The sequence below is a fragment of the Idiotropiscis lumnitzeri genome, chromosome 2 (genome assembly GCF_059441095.1).
Source record: "Idiotropiscis lumnitzeri isolate Australia: NSW breed Sydney's pygmy pipehorse chromosome 2, RoL_Ilum_1.0, whole genome shotgun sequence".
NCBI lineage: Eukaryota > Metazoa > Chordata > Actinopteri > Syngnathiformes > Syngnathidae > Idiotropiscis > Idiotropiscis lumnitzeri.
In genome coordinates, this window is record NC_142392.1 from 1,266,080 (window position 1) to 1,287,532 (window position 21,453).

General features: G+C 46.0%; 1 protein-coding gene across 4 annotated transcripts in view; it reads right to left on the bottom strand.

Moving 5' to 3' along the window:
* Positions 1-1,797: 1,797 nt before the first annotated feature.
* Positions 1,798-21,453, bottom strand: part of dock4b (dedicator of cytokinesis 4b) — a 53,942-nt gene continuing 34,286 nt past the window's right edge. Inside the window, exons 24-52 of one of the 4 annotated variants that reach the window (XM_088287050.1) lie at positions 21,315-21,449; positions 20,819-20,917; positions 20,091-20,185; positions 19,559-19,634; positions 19,382-19,482; positions 19,254-19,312; positions 19,032-19,180; positions 18,862-18,947; positions 17,951-17,977; positions 17,707-17,802; positions 17,559-17,619; positions 17,391-17,484; positions 16,670-16,818; positions 16,191-16,277; positions 15,997-16,101; positions 15,323-15,464; positions 14,960-15,126; positions 14,223-14,309; positions 12,698-12,874; positions 10,905-10,988; positions 9,748-9,867; positions 9,537-9,658; positions 8,378-8,498; positions 7,625-7,706; positions 6,590-6,699; positions 6,104-6,176; positions 5,112-5,207; positions 4,526-4,587; positions 1,798-3,682 (exon numbers count right to left, since the gene is read on the bottom strand). In XM_088287050.1, the coding sequence (XP_088143176.1) occupies positions 3,242-3,682; positions 4,526-4,587; positions 5,112-5,207; positions 6,104-6,176; positions 6,590-6,699; positions 7,625-7,706; positions 8,378-8,498; positions 9,537-9,658; positions 9,748-9,867; positions 10,905-10,988; positions 12,698-12,874; positions 14,223-14,309; positions 14,960-15,126; positions 15,323-15,464; positions 15,997-16,101; positions 16,191-16,277; positions 16,670-16,818; positions 17,391-17,484; positions 17,559-17,619; positions 17,707-17,802; positions 17,951-17,977; positions 18,862-18,947; positions 19,032-19,180; positions 19,254-19,312; positions 19,382-19,482; positions 19,559-19,634; positions 20,091-20,185; positions 20,819-20,917; positions 21,315-21,449 (3,303 nt within the window). In that variant the 3' untranslated portion in view covers positions 1,798-3,241. Of the gene's footprint in view, positions 3,683-4,525; positions 4,588-5,111; positions 5,208-6,103; positions 6,177-6,589; positions 6,700-7,624; positions 7,707-8,377; positions 8,511-9,536; positions 9,659-9,747; positions 9,868-10,904; positions 10,989-12,697; positions 12,875-14,222; positions 14,310-14,959; positions 15,127-15,322; positions 15,465-15,996; positions 16,102-16,190; positions 16,278-16,669; positions 16,819-17,390; positions 17,485-17,558; positions 17,620-17,706; positions 17,803-17,950; positions 17,978-18,861; positions 18,948-19,031; positions 19,181-19,253; positions 19,313-19,381; positions 19,483-19,558; positions 19,635-20,090; positions 20,186-20,818; positions 20,918-21,314; positions 21,450-21,453 lie in introns of all 4 variants that reach the window. The other 3 variants (XM_088287049.1, XM_088287052.1, XM_088287051.1) reach the window with 3 other exon arrangements.

The window sequence follows — 21,453 nt, forward strand, 5'->3', positions numbered from 1 at the left end:
TGTTGAAGAAAATGAAGAAGGACAAAAATTAAGCATTTTTGGAAAAAAAAAAAACTCGTTCCTCACATGTATGTTTGTGAAATTAAATTAGGACACAAACATCTCGCTTTGTAACCCACCCAAAATGCATGCACAGAAATTTGTCTTTTATGTGGACGGTGAGCCTAACAATAAATCCATTTTATTTATCTTATGGAGCGTTTCAATGCATTGTTTTATGTCACAAAAAAGGTACAATTGCTCCTAGCTTCCACTCGTACCATCCTACACACAAATACAATCTGTGTCATCCAAGACTTCCCACCCGCACAAGACTATTTCCCTGCTGCCTTTTTTTTTTTTGTCTTGATCTGCTTTCAAAGCGCACCGAAACAAGCTTGTCATCTCTCCCGTTTGGGGATGAAGCGACGTCCCCTCTGAGGACGGGCGCCAGTCGAAAAATTAAACTTCGCTCGCGACGCCGTTAAAAACAAGAGTGGCGTTTGAATCTGGCAGGTGGGGAGGAAAAAAAAAAATACCCCCCCCCCTCCCTCTCCGCCCCCACAATAATCTGCGAGGAGACAATAGAGCAAATCTCAGTGAGTGGAGAAGTCAGATAAGACGTTTTCCATTCCCCCTGAGGAGATTTGAAGAACGAGACAAACACCTTCGGGTTTTTTGCGGATGTGTGTTATGTTCTCCCAAATTCACCGCAAGCTGCACGACAATAATAGCCGGCGCCGTCTTTGCTCAAACCTCTGATAATTCCGATTCATTAGCCGTGGATGCTCGAAATGGAGGATGTTTAGTGCTTGTATAATGCTGCTGCTTATGCTCACACACACAAAAAAAACCGCACGCTGAATGCCCTGAGAAAAGTGCTGAATGCGAGTCCAATTGGAGCAGGCTGACAATATTTAGACGCTATCATGACACCATACCTTCTCTCTGCAAATGTTTCTCAACGTCCTTTTCTTTTGGGCCTTTGTTTGTTTGTTTTCATCACGGATCCGAGTGGCCAGACGACTCGCCATCACGGCACAAAATAATTGCTGTGAAATTACAGCTGAGGGCGTGTAATCATGATGAGCTCTGACAGGTGTCATTAGCGTGTCAACACGCAAGACGCGCACACAAATTCAAAAAGCAACACATGTACGAAGCACTCAAAGTTAAAAGTACACGGAGTTTGCAAGACAGGCAATGTTTGGGGTTGAACAAAGCGCAGGGTTGATAATAATGATTTACATTTCGGAAGGGGGGGGAGGATAAACCAAACAAAAGACAAGTGACACCTGCTGTTATATGCAGTTCACTTTCTGGCCGGTAGGCGGCGGCCATTTTGGAGCATTTTGTGCGAAACCCGCAAAACCAAGACGAAAAAAAACGAATCGTGTCTGCAATTTCGTGACACATTTTTTCTCTCAATTAAATGCAATAAAAACATCATTTTTAAAAGTTTATTTTGGAGGGGGCCATTTCGGATTGCGGAATCTTTTCACGTGCTGCAACTCTTTTTTTTTTAATCACTGTGTGACAATTTATTTGTTAAATAAATATGATAAAAACATTATTCTATATGTGCATATATCGTGTTTACACGTGGTTGTAAGTATTATACATAAATGTTTTTTAAGCAGAGATGTCATGGTATTTCTGTTTGAATTTCCTTTATCATGCTGAAAATTAAAAATGATACAGCAATATAACACCTACATTTTTAAGACAGGCCCGTCTAAAAAGTGTTGTAGCTTAGTTTCGATTTTCCAAGTGGCTTGCACTTTCTGCAATTCCAATTTGTCTAATAACACAACAAGCAACATTTACAGTGGGCAGTTTATTGAACTTGTAAATGTGTTAGGCGTCATTAAAGCATGACCTTTTATTTTTCTACACTCACAAAACCCATAAAAGTTTGCACATTTATAATAATAATCATTTGCTGCTCCAACATTACATTCAAAGCTGTAAATTGTTATAACTACATTTTGTTAAAAACACAGTATTTACATAAATTGCAATACACTTTTTTTTCATATATTTGGCTTACTTACATTAATCTCATCACATAATTTACAGGTTCTCCAGAACTGATTCATTGAAATATTTCATGTAAAAAAAAAAAAGTCAAAAAACAACTACAAAAATGAGACATACAAACAATACTAAAGCTAATCCCCTCCCCTCTCAACCCATTTGCAAAAAATGCATCAAAGGAGTCCTGATTGAGGAATATTTGATGCTGAATGTCCTCTACTGTTTGAATCAGAATGAACTGCTCACAAATCAACAGCTTCACAATACAATGCCATGAAACAGGACCATTTACTTTGAAACTTTACACGTGATTTCCAATAGAGGGTCCATAACAGTACTTGTCGCATTAATGAGAGCATCAGAAAATTGTGCTTAAAAAGTTACTTAGGATCAGTAGATTAGAGCATTTGGGGTCTTCAAAAATCACCTTTCAGACTCGCTGCTGAGATGAGCATTTCCTTGGCTACTTGGCACCATTAAAACAAACAAAAAAAGTGTTCCGTTGTGCATTCCACTTTGGCACAATACTTGTACCTCACCCGTTTAAGGTCATGCAAGACGATCAAGGGCAAGTCCGGGCTCGAAAGCATGCAAAAAAATGCCATGAACTGCCAACGCGTTTGGTCCGACTTCCTGTTTCAGTCTTCAATGAAAAGTGCAACGCTGATTGGGGAAAAACAAAACGTCGACGGAGCGCGGTGGGTTGTGAAGGAGACGATTGGCGATGGGCCAAGCAGCCTTAAAAAGTTGCTGGTCGTCAAACATTAAAGTTATCTTTGCTTTAAAAAAAAAGTACCATTGCATGCGTGGATATGATGATTTGGAGCTTTGTTTCACGACACTTTTTTCAAAGTGCATGCTCCTTCTCAAGCACCATTTTAGCCATACAGCCTTCGAATGTACAATTGTTAAAAAAAACAAACAAAAAAAAAACGTGCAGGATTCACGGTTGCCAATACTTAAGGCGAAAACAATCCTCATACAGCATATAGCAATATACATATATGTGAAATGATGACACCTATCAAAACTGTCGTTTTAAGTGTAAACACGTCGTCGAGCTATAGAAAAACTATGTTCAGCTTTTAAGAACGGCCTGTCGTTTATTGGAGTGGAGGTACGAGATCCGAAGAAAACAAACAAAAAAAAAAACCCAAAAGTTGAGTGCCCAGTAGAAAAGTGCAAATAATGCCAGTGAGTTTGTTCCCGCCACGTTGTCGTCTTCCTATAGCTGGGACACCTTCCGGGGCAGAGGCCTCGGCCGGGGCACGCGAGGGTCCGAGGTTCCGTCCAGCTTCATGCTGCCCGTGCGCAGCTGGTGAGGTTTGGGGGGCAAGGCGGGGGCGTCCGTCTGCGGGGGGATGGACAGGCTGTGGGGCAGCGGCACAGGCCTGCCGCGGGGGTTGTTCCTCTCGTAGACGCTGTAAGGCGGCGGCGTCTTGTTCTCTCGGCGGACGGGCTCGTCGGGGGCCGCGCCCGGCGTGGTGGCCGTCGGCGCGGCGAGCGGCTCGCCGGCGGGCAACTCGGTCCCCGACGCCTCGGACACGCTGCAGCGGCTGAGCGAGGAGATGCCGCTGCTGTAGCTGCCCGAGAGGACGGGCGAGTTGGAGACCAGGCTTGTGGAGTGGCACTCGGTCGGCGACGGCGTGAAAGGTGGCATGGTGGCCTGGTGGGTGGGAGACAAACACGCACGCATTAGTTCTCATCTTCTCAGTCTGGACGCATCTTTTGACTGACTTGGCCACACGCGCTCGCCGATTTACCACCACATGTATATATGTGTGTGTGTGTGTGTGTGTGTGTGTGTGCACTTGAGCCAGTGTTTTGTGCACCAGCTGGCTGTGATTGACAGCACCCGAGCTGTCTCTCACACTTGCAGAGCGGCTTTTTCTCCCCTTTTTTCCTCCTGCCTGCAAGCCGTCACCTGCGACAAAAGCGGCACGCTTCGCACTGTCGCTTGTGACGAGCACACAAAGACGACAGAGCGGTAGTGGGAGAAGGAAAAAGAAAAGAAAAAAAAGCCTTTCGCCTCATTAAGAGCTCTGTGTCCACCTTCGATAGCTTTACAGGACATCCATTAAACAACTTAGAGGAGCGACTCCATGTCAATAAAGACACCGGAGGTGTAAAAATCACATCAATGTTTAGAGAAGAATATCCACAGTTCACGATTCAGAAATGGGTTTTTATACGCAACATATCTCTGTAAAATCCACCTATTCATATTTTTTTTTGTGTGTGCTTTCCACAAACAAATAGCGTTGCTTGAGGAAAGACCACTTCGATGCAAAATGCCAGAACATGCTAGCAGGTTTTTTTTAAGTCACTCATATTTGAACACACGAGAACAAAAAATATTTTTCAATATGCATTTTCGGACGGCAAAGATATTTGACAGAATAATCTTCTCATCATTGATTATTTGGCTAATTCATTAAAATAAATAAATAATCAACCCCCCCCCCCCAAAAAAAAAAATCTGATTTACCAAGCAAAGAAGCGAACCAACCTTTTGCGGTGACCTGGACATGAGAATGGGCGACTGCGACCTCATGTTTTTGGCCGAAGAACCTGCGAGAATGACAAGCGGAGGCGATAAAACGGAGGGCAAATTGAAAGGCTTTGCGCCGTGACGCAGCGTGACTCATGCAAACATCCACACATGCAGCTCCGAGACGGCCCCGTGGCTTCCAGCGGGAATGAATCAAACGCTTGGCGATGTCGTGCGGGGCCTTGGGGCGGCATTAAATGCTTTTTAGACATGGAACAGCTGCTTTCGCCTTTTGCAACAAGGGCAGACGGGGGGGGGGGACACGTCAGCGTCTCTTTAGCACACTGCCGGGCCAAAGAAGTAAATAACGTCTCGCTCAAAGTGGACGGATGGAATAAATCGACATGACGACGGCGGTCGGTTTGGTCTGATCAGCAAAACGACAGAAATGGACTGACAATCCTGCCAAAGTGCGACGAAGGAAGGCAGAGACCCACTGAAGCAGCAGGGGGCGTGTCGGAATGAATTTGAATTTCATCCAGGCGACGTCACGGCCGTCTGATCGATGCCCAGGCGTGCGTGTGGATTGGCTGGAATGGAATACCTGCGTACGGCGGCCTGGGTGGGATGGGAGGGCCGAGGAGGGACGGCACGCCCTCTTTGACGCTGTCCAGGCTCCAGCTACTGGGCGTGGCTCGCACTTTTGACGGCACACGGAGGACAACACAGTCACCATGACAACAACAACAAGATGGCGGCTGCATGCGCAAGCAAGGACCAATCGTGCGCATGCCAAGGGAACGTTTTGCATTGTGCAATCATTTATCACGACCGTTAAATCGTTAGAATAATGAAATGTAAACAATATAGGTGTGATGTATTTCGATTTTAAATAATTATAGGACCTTACCATTTTAGTTTTAGGAATTTTTTTTTGTATTGATCAAGAAATGCTTAAAATGTGGTTTATTTTCGTCAGATTTTGAAGCTCACAGTTGGAAGACTAAAAATATCATGCGATCATTGATGTGACTGACGCGTAAGGAATCCTATTAAAGCTACTTTTGCTTTCGGCAATTCAAAAGGTGTCATTTGACGCAGTCGACGCCACGGCGGCTTTTCTGCAAATGGTCACACTTGTCTTCTTTGGTGGTAATTGCGCCGTACCGCACCTAAAGTGTGTCAAGTTCACCATATTTCTCATTTGCACGCGCATGCGAGAGGCGAGGAAGCGTCGCCGCCTCATCCGCCGACGTCGCTTCCGCTGTAGTCGCTAATTATTTTCACAGCTCCGCCGTTGTTGCCTTCGTGACGGCGCGCTTGAAAGAAAAATGTGGAGCGGCTTTTGTCAAACATATGCATGCATTTTCCTCTTTTTTTTTTTTTTTAACAAGATGTGCATGTTTCTGCCGAGCTAAAGAAAAACAAAAAAGACATAAGCCGGGGCTTTACATTTGTGAACTAATTAGCGATCGGGCTCCGAACGCAAACGCGCTGATGTGCTTGATGCAGTCACCGAGCCATTAATTGAACCCGGGAGGTTCATTTCGAGAAACATCGCAAAGACGTTGCGCAGAGTCAAGAGGTGCTTTTTACCTTTGTCGGGAGCCGAGAGGTTGGGGTCACTGCGGGGTAACGTGGTGTCACCTATTTGGTGAGGAGCAGCCCTCTGCGCGCAAACACCAAAAAGAAACAAACATCACAAAAGTAGGCGAGAAATGTCCGTTTGCGCTCATTTCAGTAATGGGCTATTTTTTTTTTTTTTAAATCAATCTTCCATTAGCAGCCAATAGCACGAGCATGACGGCCTTGCTGATATTTGATTTTTCTTGCACAACTTTTGAGGAGGTGAAGTTGTACATCCTTGAAAAGCAAACATATATTTGTTCTGTTTTTCTTTTTTGTCCTTTAAACCAAATCCGCCATTGCGGCTCAAGTGTACACATGCTGTCCTTTCTAAACACTTCAACAATCGCTGTCACTTTTCAACAGCCAGTGCTGAAAACATGTTTGCGGCGATATTTGGAAAACTTTGTATGTTCATCCGTGTGTAAGATCCAAAGCGTGATTTTGTGTGTCAACCTGCGCGGGGTCCAGCGGGTTGGGGAAGATGGCGCTGACGGGCCTCTCTCTCGGCGACAGGCAGGCGTTCTCTCTGGAGTGCTTGTGTTTCTCGGCCATCTGCGGCGAACCTGCGGTGGGCGGCCGTGAGTCAGCGCGAGAACGCACAGCGAGCGGCGGGGGAGGCGTTAGACTGTTACGCGCCAAGACCTGGACACGGCCTGAGTCTCTCGGCAGCTTGATAAATAGCCCACGCCGAACTTGGGAGTGGACAAGCGCGACGGATGCCGCAACATCCCTCAGCGTTGCGTCGCTGGCGCGCGGCCAGATAAGAACACGCGAGCAATAAGTCACAACGGGCAGAACGGCAAGCCACAGGCCACGTTTATAAGGGCGCCGCTCGCCGCCAGCGGCGAATACGCGTCCATAAACGTCGGCGTATATTCCGTCTTTTTATGATTTGGATCAGGCAGAAATACAGCGCGACAAGCGAAAAGACGAGAGAAGATATTCAGCAGAGATTGCCACGAGGTCGAGCTCGAACTTGTCGCCTCCATGTTGCTGCTTATTTTCACTTTGGATTCATTCCCAACTTTTCATTCTTTACCCTCCCCGTCGTAGTTAATGCGCTCCGTGCAGCCTGAGCTGTCGATCTCTGCAACAGTCGGGATGACATCGACTTTTAAGAGCGTCTGTTTCCTCCGCGTGGCTTGAAAGGCAAAGAAGAAAACAACTCGTGCAATCAAAGCTAGGAATAAATATTTAAAATTGTGGCATGCAAATTCTACTTTCATTTGTTATAAATAAAAAAAATACAGAATTATATGAAAATTATTGGTGAAACTCGCTTCAGAAATGTTTAAAAAAAAAAAAAAAAACTCATCAAACCGGCCTTGACAAAAAAGACGAGTGGATTGGTTTTGGCGCGTTAAATAAATTAAAGGAGAAGAATCTCCTGAATCTTTCTGACTTTTTCAAAGATTCAAAAGCTTGGACAACACCGGTTTGCGAGCAGAAGCTCACCTCGGAAGGCCTTTGAAAGCGTGCGACTCTCACCTCGGGCACTAGAGGGCGCTGAGCTGGTGACATTGGGCGAGGCCGAGTGGTTGGAGCTCAGGCTGGAGGTCGACGGACTGGGCTGCAAACAAACAAGCGTCTCATCATCACGCGCCGTCAAAGCGGTGCTCTTACACCCCCCCCCCCCGCGCCATTGATGAGTCTCGCGCCTGACGTCAAACGAGGCCATCTCGCTTGCCGTTCTCCAAAAACAAAAAAAAAGGACAAAGTCAAAACGGCTCAAGAGGCTTCAATGGCCGCTGAAAGGCACTTGAGCGACGCGCCTCGTGCTCGCTTTCAAAGGAGAACGCGACGGCAGGGCTTGCCGGCAACTTGGAACGACAGAAATCGCAACCAAATGGGATCGGCGCCGTTTGATTGACGGCAAACACTTCTCGCGTGAGTGTTTGTAAGCGTCCAAACCGATAAATGAATCCAAATTAAAGAACATTGCAAATGGAAGCCTCCACCCAAGCGATGGTGCAACTTGAGCTGGCAATTGCTGCAGTATATGCGTCTCCATGGCAACAGATGTCAAATAAATTTTTCACCTTTTTGGATTTTTTTTCCCTCAAGCAGCATAAAAACAAAGAACTTTTTGTTTTCTTTTTGAGCCGTCTTATTCCCTCAGATCTGTCTGTCTGCTGTCGTGCCGTACAGCCACGAATTTGAAGCTTTCATTTTCAAGTTGGCCTATCGAGTTTGATGCGCCATTTGCATTTTTTTGAATTCCTGGCTGGTGGGTTCAAGTACCTGCATGTTGAAGACTTCATCCGAGCTTTCCGACTGCCCCGTGATGTTGCTGACCTCGTTGGACGCCTGAGAGGACAGCGACGACGACGAGTAGCGGTTCACCGCCGGGTAGCTGAGGAGGCTGGAGGGGAGGCTGAATTGTCAAATGTGCGTCAAAAAGCAGGAAGTGATGAAGAAAAGAAAATATTTAGCTCACCGAGACGCAGCGAGAGCCGCATGGAGAAAGAAGAAGAGGAGGCAGACAAACAAGAGACATAAAAGGGGAGGAAAATGTCAGATTCGAAGATAATGGCGGCTCCCTCGGATTGGCGAAAACACAAAAGGTTTGCATGAAATCCTCGGCAAAGCGAATATAAATGAAATTCAAAACTCAAAAAGAGGACGAGGGAAATGTCAAGAGGGAAGCGGATGCAACGCTGCCCCCTGGGATCAAACTGTGGAGACGGAATGTCGCAAGGAGACTGCGTGGCAGGGTCACTGAACACGTCAACACGCGCGCACACACACACACACACACACACACACACACACCCCATCTGGCTGCTGCTCACACATTGGTCGGCCTTCCGCAAGCTCAGGTGGATACAAGACGAGCACAAAGCGGCGTTCGAGGTGATGAGAGGACATGAAAAAGTTTCCAGGAGAATGAGGGAAGATGAAGTGACATTGTGACAAAAGTCGGATTCATTATTAAAGCCAACAAGCGCTTCTGTTCAACAATCTTTTTTTTTTTTTTTCCCCTTTCAGTCCTCACGTCATCCAAAGTTATAAATGGTATAGAGATAGCTCATCCATTTTTTTGGTCCCCTTGCGTCGGGGTGACCATGTGTAAAATGCCCCCCCAAAAATAAATAAATAAATAATTTATATATATATATATATATATATATATATATTTATTTATTTTTTTTGGCGGGGATTTGCAACGGTGCAGACGTACGTAAGCAGGACACATATATGGGACGGTTCTTGTCACAATAAATCTAAAACTAAAAAAAAATCCAGAAGCCTTCAGCGATGCATTTCGAAAAACCAATTAAACATTCAATGTTTCACAAAGATTTGTTTTAAAATGGACACGTTTGTTGAGACTGCACGTAATAATACGCTTCGTGACGGTAAAAAAACGGTACAGCTGCATAAAGATGGGCTCGCTCACCTTCGTCTGGCGATCCCTCGGCCGCCATCTGGGCTGATGATACTGGGCACCGAGTTCCTGCACGTGCGTGGGCTCCCATTGGTGAAGTGCACCGGGCTTGCGCGCACATAAGGCGGAAACTCCTGCGGTGGGGGAAAAAAAATAAATCAACATTGTGAGGCAAATAGTTTGATGCATCGAATCTCGCAAAGAAAACGGCGGCGCCACCCACCTGAATGCCCAGACTGGATTTCATCAGGTGGAACTGGTCCACGAGCTTCTTGTGCAGAGGTCTCATGTCCTGAGGCACGACCTTCTCGTGCACAGCCAGCCCGTATTCCAGAATATGTGCCTGCAAGACAAACGGTGGCTGGAGGTCGACATGTTGGGCAAATAAAAGCAACCGAGTGGCACGGGTCCAATTCGGGGGAGCTTTGCACTCAGGTGGTCCGTCGTCCACCTCAGAGGACCTTCTTCAACTTTTTTTTTCTGACAAAGAGGTCACGACAATGCGCAGTCAAGCAAAGCGAGCCGCGCCGCTTCCTTTCGGCTCCTTCCTGCCTCGGTTGTTTCTTTTCCTCGTGACCTAGTCGTCGCCCCCCCCCGCGGTCGTTCTTCAAACACGTCTGCCAGCCGACGAAATTTCAATATTCAGCTTTAACAAAGGCGGCCTGCGCATCATCATGCAAACAGATGCGTCTTGTTTTTGCACCTTCATCACAGCGGATGCTTGCTTTTTTTTGGGGGGGGGGGGGTGTGTCCAGCATGGCCTTTGCGTGTGTTTTCTGCACAGCACTTACACACACACGCGTGTCACTGCCAAGCTCGTTTTTGTTTCACTAATTTGAGGTGTGATTTAAATACGAAATGCGACGAATTGTCATCCTCCAAAGTTTTTATGACAAATTGTTGTAATTAATCCAGTAAACATTCAGAAAAGATTATTTTTGGGGGGTTTTGGGAAGAATGTTTTTTTTTATTTTTATTTATAGAAAAATTTAAACAGTAAAAATGTACAATTTTTAAATGTAAAAATGTTTCGTAGTTTTCAATTACTGTAATATTTGTCTTTTATAAAATATAAATACATTTTGGTTTCAATTAAAACAATTCTATATTTTAAAATTAAATGTATTTTAAAAAAAGGACATTAATAAGAAAATAATAAGAAAAACATTCGTGCATTGAGATCCAAGGTGAGTTATTATGGATTAGCATCCGCATTCCCATCTTTGTCCAGAGTTGCGACTAACGCTCGTCCAAACGTGAGCAAGAGCCATGTTTACTTCTTGTTCAAGCGGTTTTGTTTTGTGAGCGCTTGGCCACGGACGCCACATAAATAAATAAGCACAAAATATCTGACTGTGGCTTTAATCTACCGTTACCAACCTGTTCAAACATGAGCTCTCTCAGGCGCCCGATCTTCTCCCCGTCCTCGGGGTGATTCATCATGTAGTCCTTCACAAAAAAGGCCTGCGTGAAGACAAACATCTGTTAGGCACAAACACGGAACAGCAGGAGGCGGTTGCTTTGGTTTTTTTGGTGGGCCTCGTCGATGCACTTCAAAATAAAGTTTTACCAAAGAAACGGACCTCCAAACGCAGACTTGAGAACAATCGCCAAGCGTGGTTTTTTTTCTTCTTCTATAATTAACAAGTTCATGGATCCGAATGAAACGAGAGCAAGTTAAAAATAAATAAGCGCTTGATTGGAGCTCATTTGGTCAAACATGCCACTCATTAAAGACTTTTAGGAGGTGCAACCCAAAAAATAAATAAAAAGAGGCTGCGAAAATAATCAATCGACGTTGAGGTTGAATAGAAATTCCGAGGAGTGGCTCAGTCAATCATTTGAAAAAGTCCAATTACAGATGGAACGAGATTGGGGAAGAGGTGAAATAAATCAGACAGCATCGCCTCCGCCGCCTCCCAAAAGGGACTTGAGCTCAAATTAAAGCCATAAATCTGAATATTAATAAGCGCAATTTTGCCTCCGTTTGTCGCGGAAGCAAACGCCGCAGATGTCAATCGGAATCACGCTGGGAAATGAACAGCTTTTTGGAGACGACGAGGCAGGGCGGCGCACGCAGCAAAAAAAAGCGCTCGTGAAAACGCCGCTGATGCTTACGATCAAACTACTTTCCCTCACTGTAAACATCTGCGCCGAGGCCGCAAGACGCCCGCCCGCCCGACGCCGACGCGCCGCTCTGTGGGAAAAGGCGGTTGCTATGCGACGCGGCGTTGAGGATGGAAAAAAAAAAATTGGAGATGGTCTTTTTTGTTAAAAGATGACTCGCTGCGGCTCCAGCCGTGAATGTTCCCGGCAGGATGATGCGGAACAAAAGCTCTACTTGACTGGATTCATCCCGCCCTCCATCTCTCCCTCAGGCCACATCTATCCGGCCGTCGACTTCGCATGCGCTCCTTTTAGTCGTCCTGTATTCTAGGGCTGCGGCGGTCCAACGCAGCGCCACCTCAAATCCAATGGACCGGGAACCAACAGAATAGCCCGGCCCACTCAGAACATCACCTTGAAAGTCGTTCAAGTATTGGCCAGAATGCTTTTTTTTCTCTGTAAAATCCTTCTCGATGGCATCGAATTGTAACAGAAGTGAAAAAAAAGCAAATGCTCATAAACGCCGAGCACCAACAAGGTACGTTTGGATCAACTTGAAAACGAGTCGGTGAAATTGAGGTTGCGACGTTGGTGACATTTGGGACGAAGAAGCACAGTCGGGCTTTTTGCCTGCTAAACTTGAACTGTGTCAGGCTGTCGGCGTCAATCGATGTTTGCCTTTTTAACTTTCATCTCAAAATGTTGACGAGCACGTCTCTCTCTGGAAGGATTTCAAGCAGAATGTCATCCGTGCAGTCAGGGAAGCCGCCTGGGCCTGATGGGTTCTCTGCAGAGTTGTGTTTTTTTTTTAAAACCTTTTTCAAATAACCTCTCACCCTGTTTTGCACATTTTGACGGATTTTCCAGGGACGGCTGCTCTTTTGGTTTGCACCTCTCTGCTTCTTTATTCAACATTGACGTCAAGTTTTTGGCAGAACCGCCGATGAGAAGGTGGAGCACATGAATAATTGTTGCCGCCGCTCCTTTTGACTCGTCTTCCTGACAATGTGCATCAAATTAAGAGCTACCCGAGGAAGAATTATGAATATATTTTTATCCCGTGGTACCTCTTGGTAGCGGGCCAGCCCGCCGTTGACGGCGGCGTCGATGACCCCGTTGAGGCACATGGTGAGCGGGTTGACGTTCTGCATCTGCCGACTCTGGCACTGCGTGATGAGCGTGCGCAGCTGCAGGTTCTTGTTCTCGATCACCTCGATGGCGTTCTCCAGTGGGCTCACCTCCACCTGGAACCGCCATTCATTTCAGGTTGCCACATTTTGCAGATGCCGTCACAACGCGCCCGCTTTGTATAATGTAAAACAAAGAAATCAATAAAAAATACAAGCAAGATGAATTATTCCAGAAAGGTTTTCTTTTAACCTTCATTGAAAAAGAAAATGAAGGCAAAAACGGCACATAAAGTGAAAGGGACTTAATGTGGTTGCATAAGTGTGCACACCCTCTTCCAACTGGGCAAGCGGCAGCATATCAAGCAATTTAACGGGCGTGACTGCAATGCCTCACCTCTGTCGAAGTTATTTTTGGGTGCAGTAGATGGAAGCCATCAATATTCTTAATGCGGCAAACGACGACTTGCACTCAGCAAATTGACGTCAGCAATTACTTCAGGTTCTTTAACGCGCCATCGCGTCGCTAATTTCCAATCGGAGCTCATTGCGCCTTCTGCTCGCATGCTAATTGCGAATGTGCCCTGGAAGCGGAGGTGGTTTTTTTCCCAACCTGGGCACCGTTTTGGAGTTTAAGCATTGGGCAATAGCGGGTGTTTACTTTAAAGGCGATGCTGTGCCGTTGCACATTTCCGCGAGATTAAAGTCATTTCAATTAAAAAGCCAACTGTCTGCATGTACTGTGAACAGGGGAGTCATTTGCGGGCCACAAAAAAAAAAACAACACAATGTGCTTAAAGGCGATAAAATGCCTTTCATCACCTTTTGCATTTACAATCTTTATATTTATTATGTGAGGGGAAAGCGCAGCGGCTTTTTGAGGATGAAGTGCAACGTTTGCAAGAGATAATTAGTCTTGGGTCACCCTTGAATATGATGCTTAAGAAAAAAAAAAAGGTTCTTCCACTCACGCCGCATTTCTTTTTTTTTCTTCCCCTGTCGCACGGAAGCCTTAATCCTCTTTAATAGAGCGTTTGCCGGGGCCATATTTCATATGCTATTGCACCACCGAGCTGTCATTGGCGCTTTTTGTAATCCACAATTTCACAGCATACTCTTAAATGTGCACATGTATACATGGACACAGACGCGTGTTTGAGTCTGTACATACCGGCCCCTAAAAAAAAGCATTTAAGAGCAGCCATTGACAGGAAGAGAAAAAAAACGGTTCTTCTCCAAAATTGCACATTTGTCACGAAAGCAACGCAATGCAATGTTTAGCACGACATCCAACAGAAGGCGCGATGATTCGACGGAGCCAACAAGAGCAAACTCGTGACCGAGGCCATTACCGTTGCTCAACGCAACGGAGGCTGTGCTCCAAATGGCAACGTGCAAACTCCAAAAGTGGATTAGGGGCGTCCATCGTCTCGATGAGAACATCGTTGTTGTTGTTAGCGCTCACCAGCTCTCGTTTATCCACCTCGAACCACCGCGAGATGCCGGGAAGACTCTGGACCAGCGTCAGGGTCGTCCTCTCCACCCACAGGCTCTGCACCGGCACACAAAATGGTCACCGTGATCGGCACGTGCGCTGAAGAGCAGCGATACATCAATCTAAAAGCAAGCAAAGCGCGTCTTGCTCGAGGACACTCCAGTAGCGAGCCCGGTGGATCGATGATGAAGGAGGCTCTCCCGACGACCCGCATTGATTTTGTGCTATTTGAGGCCGTGGCGCTTCGCTATCAACGCACAAAAGCGTAACACGTAAGACAGCATGACTGACAAGTAAAAGACGACCTTTGGGCATTTTTCCACCATCTTGGCTGGTGGGCACTTAATTAAGGCTGATGGAAGTCCACGAAATGCGCGCGAGTAGCTTTCGATAGACGCTAAATAAGATAAGATGCATGACGAGGCCGAGCGCGCGCAGCTGCTTGCTTGTGCTCATCGTTGCAAAAGTGTGCATGACCGTCTCATGATATCATTAGTTCCACACGAGTCGTACATGTGCAAAACACACACACTCATTAACACCTAAGTGTGCACACGGTCAAGGTTTTTGCTGAACAGAAGAACCGATTCCCCTAAAACGTACACGACGGGAAATATAAGTTCATTTCATGGTGAAATTGGATCATTTTTCTCAGCAGACCTGAGACGCGAGCGCGGTGGTCGGGAAGCGCCGTCTCATCGCATTACCTTGAACTCATTCTCCTTGTCTTTGGTGCCCTTGTGGAAGGGCCGATCGTATCGGAACCTCCAGATGTGATTGAACTTGTAGAAGCTCTTGATGTTGTCGGGCACGCCGTCGCGCTGAAGCACGTCCTGGCTCTCGGGGATCGGCGTCACGGCGTAGATCTGCAAGTCTGGAAGTGACGCCTTTTAAGGGAAAGGCGCCGAGAAACAGTTGGAGATCGAGTAATTACCAGAAGCAGGCCACGTCGGAATGTTTGGTGTTGGTGTTTCACTCCATGACCGGATCATCAAATTATTTTTCATTTATTTTGGTCCAGGCCTATTTCATTCAAATGCAAATGCAACGGTGGAATTTGGAAAGGATACACTGCGCGTCGGCCTGGTAGATGGTCTGGTCCGGCTGGTTGACGTGCTGCATGGCGATGGCGTGTGGGAACTCGTTGAGCATCCGCTGCTGGAAGGCCTCCAGCCTCTCGTAGTCGTGGCCGCGGCACACAAACTCTTTGTTCTGAGGAGGGGGCAGCCAAAGGCAGCGTGGCGTTAGTTTGACATCTAGTGGAGAAACGCTGCTACTGCATCAGAGGACGCTCAACGATCACATCACACTCGAGGACGCTTGTAGTGGAAAAATGCAATTCTCCCTTTGGGCTTCTTCCTTCTTTGGACTAAGAAATGAAGAGTTGATGGTTTTTACAGCTTTTCTAAACTCGAGCGTTAGTTCTCAAGTTCTTCCGGAGCCTTGGAGCCGCGGTCGATATATTTACAGTGCTTTACATGTTACATATTCTCGTCAATTTTCTTGAAACGCAAGCGTGATCCCAATTGGCAAAGACGGCACATTTTAGGTCAGAAAAAGCTCACGGCACACCACCAAGCAGAATAGTCACAAAAAATATATTTGTGCTTGTACAAACTAGTCGATGAGTTGACTACTGGACCATGACGTTTCCGGCATGATGTTGCATGTCGATTGAGGCAAAAAAAAGCATATCAATGAGCGACTAGTTTATGTGAAGCACAAGTTTTTGCTTGTGATTTACCCGTAAGAAAAAGGGGAACTTCTTTCCGTAAAATCCCACTCTGAAGAATTCTGGCTCGAGCCGTTGCTGGTCCATGATCTTGTCGTATAGCGACGCTTCCATCATCTGGCGACACAAATACAAATGCATAAATGCTCCCGCCACAAAAAATAAAAATAAAAACAAAATAATTCTCTTTGGCGTGGGTTGCTCACCCTCATCTTGCTGAGGTTCCGGTAGTCGTAGTAGGACTCGTACTGGTCGGCCAGCTCTCGGCACAGGATGATGCCGTTCTCCCAACACTGATGACAACAAACAAGAGCAACTCAATTGTGGCTGCAGAGCTCAACTGCGTGCACTAGGTGGCGCCAAATGGTCGACTACAAAGCAGGGGAGCCAAATTGGTTCTCTCCTTCACGTCGCCGCCGTCTGGCTAATTAAATGGACAGCCTGCTTCTCCTTTCCCGCCGCAGACTAATCTCTGCGCACGGGCAGACGACATTGAGCTCATGTACAGTCCGTCTTTCCATCAGCGGAGTTAACAGGATTTATTTGGCGTGTGCGCGAGTGTTGAAGAGGTTCTTCCTTTTGCCCTGATCGTACTCAGCGGGGAAGGTCAACTCCAAGTGCAATAATTAAGACTGTGGCTGCATATGGACAATAAAAGGAGATTAATTGGAATTCCACGGCTCACCTTGCCTCTGTCAAAGTTCTGGACGATGGTGAGGTGTAAGAACTCCTTCCTCTGCCACTCGCTCTGCATGGGGTAGTTGAGGAATTCTCGCAGGGGCCGGTCGGACCACTCCAGGAGCTCGTCGTACAGCAGCAGTGTGTACGACGCCTCTGCGCAGCAGTTGACAAAAACAAGTGAAATAACGTCAAATAAAAACGGAAAAAAATGTGTTTAATTGCAGGCTAAAAATGATCTGTGATTATGATCTTTAAAAGCATTTTTAAAATCGTGTTGTCCAAAATCTAAAAATTTAAGTCATTTTCATACCCTACTTTTCATTTTTCTTTTTGCTTTGCTTTGAAATATGAACTCTTTTTTTTGTAAATGCTTTAAAATACTGTGCTTTTAATTTTGGGAAGCACGTTGAGTTACCTTGAGTCTGAAATGTGCGGCATAAATAAAGCTGCCTTTGTGAAATAAAATAAAAACGAGAAAAAAAATTTATTTCATTTTGCATCAATGTAGAGCTGTGCAGACGTTGACCACGCAATACCATAAAGTCTTTTCCTTTTAAAATCAAAAACTAAAACTAAAATTAAAACTAATAAAAAAAACTCAAATTAAAAAATACAAAACAAAGCAAATTAAAAACTAATAAAAGTGAATTGAAAAAAGTCCAAATGAAATAATAACTATAACAAAAAAAAATGGTAAGTATTCAAACCCTGGCGTGTTCTTTTACCTGTGTAGTTCTGCGCCTTCAGATGCAGATCATACAGCTTGTGGATGTAACGGATGTACATTTCCTCCTTGTTCAGTTCTGTTTTGTAGAAATTCTGAGCAGCGATAACACACCACCGGAAGGTTTTGAATTTGCACTAATCCCAATCCTGAATTTTGGCGTACTCACCAGCAAACTGACAGTGCAGCCGATTTTCTTGCCATCCACTTCGCCAAGCTTCATGCAGTCCCTGTGACCAAAAAAAGGGAAGAATGAAAAAAAAAACTAAATACAAATCTTAAATGGCAAAAGATTGGAAGCGTCGAGGCCCTTTCACCTGTAGTCCAGCAGCCTCTCCATTAATCGTGTGACGGTAGCGATGAGGGAAATGCCGCTCTCCCGCCACGTCTCTCGCTCGATCTTCTTCAGCAGGCTGCCGAAAGTCATGTCAAATGCGGTGAGAAAACGAGGTGACCACGCAAACGAGACCATCCGAAGACGACAAAAAGGGGGAGCATTTCATTTTGGACCGCTCCTCACAAAAAGACGACACCGAGAGAACAAAGAGAAGAGCATCTTACCTAGGGTACGGACCAAACAGAGGAATTCTACTCCAGGCGGGAAAGCATAGGCGGGATAAATTAATACGATTAATATCAGCACACACACAGAGAGGTTAGTTTGGAAGTTAGTCGCGCTAGGAAGGAGGAAATAATCTTGGCGTTTAAAAAGTAAATCGCCACAATTTGCGCTGCAATTGTAAGCAGGCGAAAAAGAAAGCAATTTCAAATGAAACATTTTGACGGCCAATTTTTGGAATCCGCGACAGAAAGTTTTCAACATGATTGACGATGAAAGGCGAAGGCGATGCATGTACATGATGGGATTTTTTTTTTGTGACATTGCACCGACGCTCAGTTGAAAGAGACAAAATAGTCAAAGAAATGAGATGTAACACACACACACACACACACACACGCGCACGTAAAGCATGCGGGAGCACAAACCTGGAAAGACAAGGACGGACGGACGGACGGGACCAAGACTGGACGCGGACGCGCGTGCGAATATGCAAAGTGAAGACGAACGCTGACCCGCACTCACCTTGCCATTCGGAAGCCCTCAAAACATCTTCGAGTCATTAAAAAGCCAACAAAGTGTGTGTTTGTTTGCAGCGCGCTGGTTTGCAGACAGGCTTATTGTTGCTAGGATACCAAAGCCAGCTTCCCACATCTCTTTGTTATGAATAGAAAAGCTCCATCAAAAAAAAAACACCTTTGTGACATTGTTGCGACTGTAAACAAAGATGAGCGGACGGCGTCTTCATTTGATGAAGGTGATAAGACGCTAGTGACCAAAACGGTGAAAAAATGGCAATGTCGCCCGCCCAAATCCATTTTAAACTTAAAGCCTCGTACTCGTCCACTTTTCCCCCGCTTTGTGCGATGAATGCTTAAGAGTCGAAGTTTGAGTGAAGCGTCGTCCAACTCACATGCTGTTGAAGAGCTCCCTGTACGTCTCATCTCCTTTGCCTTCCGACATCAAGCTGTCCAGCTTGTCGATGAGCTTGGCCTCCACCTACGTTCAAAAAAGGTTGACTTCCGCAACACCCTTTTTTTTTTTAAGATGAGAGGACGCGTTTTGCCGTCAGCCGCGACGAACCTGTTTGAAATTGCCGCTGCGCCGCTGCTCCCAATCCATCATGTCGTGGAAGATGGGGATCATGACGTTCCTCAGGTCGGGCTGCGGCACCAGCGTCACCTCCAGGAATGGACCGATCATCGCCGGGATGAAGTTCAACTTGTGCTCCCCTGGAGACGGCGCGGCCAATTCAATTTCACATCCCACATTTTTTTGTAGCGTCTGCCGCGAAGGAGAGCTCACCTAAATTCTGCCACATGCTGAAGATCTCGCAGCCCATCATCACCCTCATGTCGCCGTACCTGCGAGGTACAAGAATATGACGTGACGCGACGTTGACGTGACGCGACGCGGCGCGGCTCGAGACTTACTTTTCCAAAGTCTTCTTCCTCTTTGAGGGAGAGAACGACTCCAGCTGAAGGCAGGGCTGGTTGATGAACAATACCGACAGGTAGAAATACGAATCCCACACCTGAAAAGCAGCCCACGCCCAACATCGCTTTGATTTAAGGCTTCTTGGAGGCTCGCGGCCTTCTTTTGCATCTTACCTTGTAGTCAAACTTGTCATTGAGAAAGTTTTTCCTCAGGGCTTCGGAGAGGTAGAGGACGGTGGTGATGATGACGCTGTAAGAAGCACCGCAGAAAGTCACTTACAAGAAGGCGGCGGCGTGGAATAAAAACGGCATCAATACGAGGAAACTCGACAGCAGGGACGGGGATTTATATAAAAGTCCAAATGTTTATGTGGCCAAGCAGCCGCAAGACGTCTCAACCACTAGATGGCAGACGTACTTCGCGACCAAATCATGTGAAAACAAACAAATGTTTCCGTCATGCCATCAGTCATGAAAGATTTCGACTAAGTCGCCACGGCAATTCCGATCACATATTTTGTCCCATGAACCGCTGACGTTTCGTTTAAAGCGCATGAGCAACTAAATTTGTGGATGTTGCTTAACTGGACAAGCGGCCGTTGTGACAGCCCAAAAGATAACAGGTAGTTGCACGTATTAAACTGCTGATACCATGAAAAAAAACAATTATTTGGACTAGAACGAGCGACAAGGGGGGCACGCTTACTTGTTGGTAACCAGTCGCATGACAGTCCAATCTTTAGGGAACATCTCCGGTCGGATGAGAATCCTGAAGACTGTAAAGATCTGAAGGAGGAAGTCCTGCAGCCAAGAATACAGTTATTTGTTTAGTTATTTGCATTGTCGTAGTGCCAGTCAACTTGCGCCACTGGAAATTTCAACTTTACTGACGCACAACCGCCAGTAGATGGCAGCGACACTTTCGATATCAGATAAGACCAGCTTGGGAGTCCACTGGAAGACATTTTGTTCCACTGCTGATTAAAAATGAATGGAAAATGTATTTTTTTCTTACATTTGGTAAATTCTGTGCATCTCTAATTCATCAACACAACATCCGGCGGGTCTTGAAAAAGTCAAAATGCTCTAAAATGGCAAAAATACCACACGATAGTACTTTATAAAATGTGTAATCAGCAAATGAATTCATAGTTTCTGCCTCATGATTTGAAACTGCACTTCTGGTATACTCGCCTCGGCCACAGGGGGGCAGTAGAACACAAAAATAAGGCACAAACAAAGAAGATCATTCTGGTTGTTTGAAATAGACAATATGTCATTTTCTTTTAGGTTTAGTTTGTCAACTTTAACGAGCTAATAATATTTTTGAAGAAATGTCTGTATGTAAATTTTGAAGCTATTTGACCAAACGCTTGTCCGTCGGCAGTCCGGTCGCTGTGAGTCATCGGATGCGGAGCGAGCGAGCGCCCGTACCCTCAAGTCGTCTTTGCTGCCGAACGCCTGCAGCAGCTGCTGGTAGTGTCTGTCGCTCATCTGTCGCAGCAGCGCCAACAAACACGCCACAAACTCCCCCTGGCAGGACGACACACACACGCGGAGAAAAGCGTGATCATCAAGTGTCAGTGTTTTTGTGGTTGCTTGCATTTTATTCTGCAGAGTTGCCAAAGTAAAATGCAGTCTTTATCACATGTGTGCCCTTCATTAACTTTACTGGACAGCTGCAAGATATGTGGAAGACGCCAGTGTCCCTCCCCTCCCCGAGGATCCTTCAGGACGTGGTGACGATGAGCTCATCGTTACTCACCGCCAACCCCCCAAAGAGTGTGTGTTGCATTATAAATCTTCATTACTGCCATTTGTGTTAACGATGTTGGCACAATTGTAGTCGCCACTGCAGCAAGTCCTTTTCAAATCTATAATTACTTGCCAAAAGGAGAGCACAGCAACACACACACACGCATACGCATACAGTGACATCCTGGAATTGAAGTCTCATGGCAGGCCCGGCAGGCTGCGGCCGGTTGCTGATTTCCAGGATGGTCCTCAGCAGCACACCCAGCAAGCTTTCCACGATCAGGTCCACTTCTTCCGATACCGCCGGCTCCTGC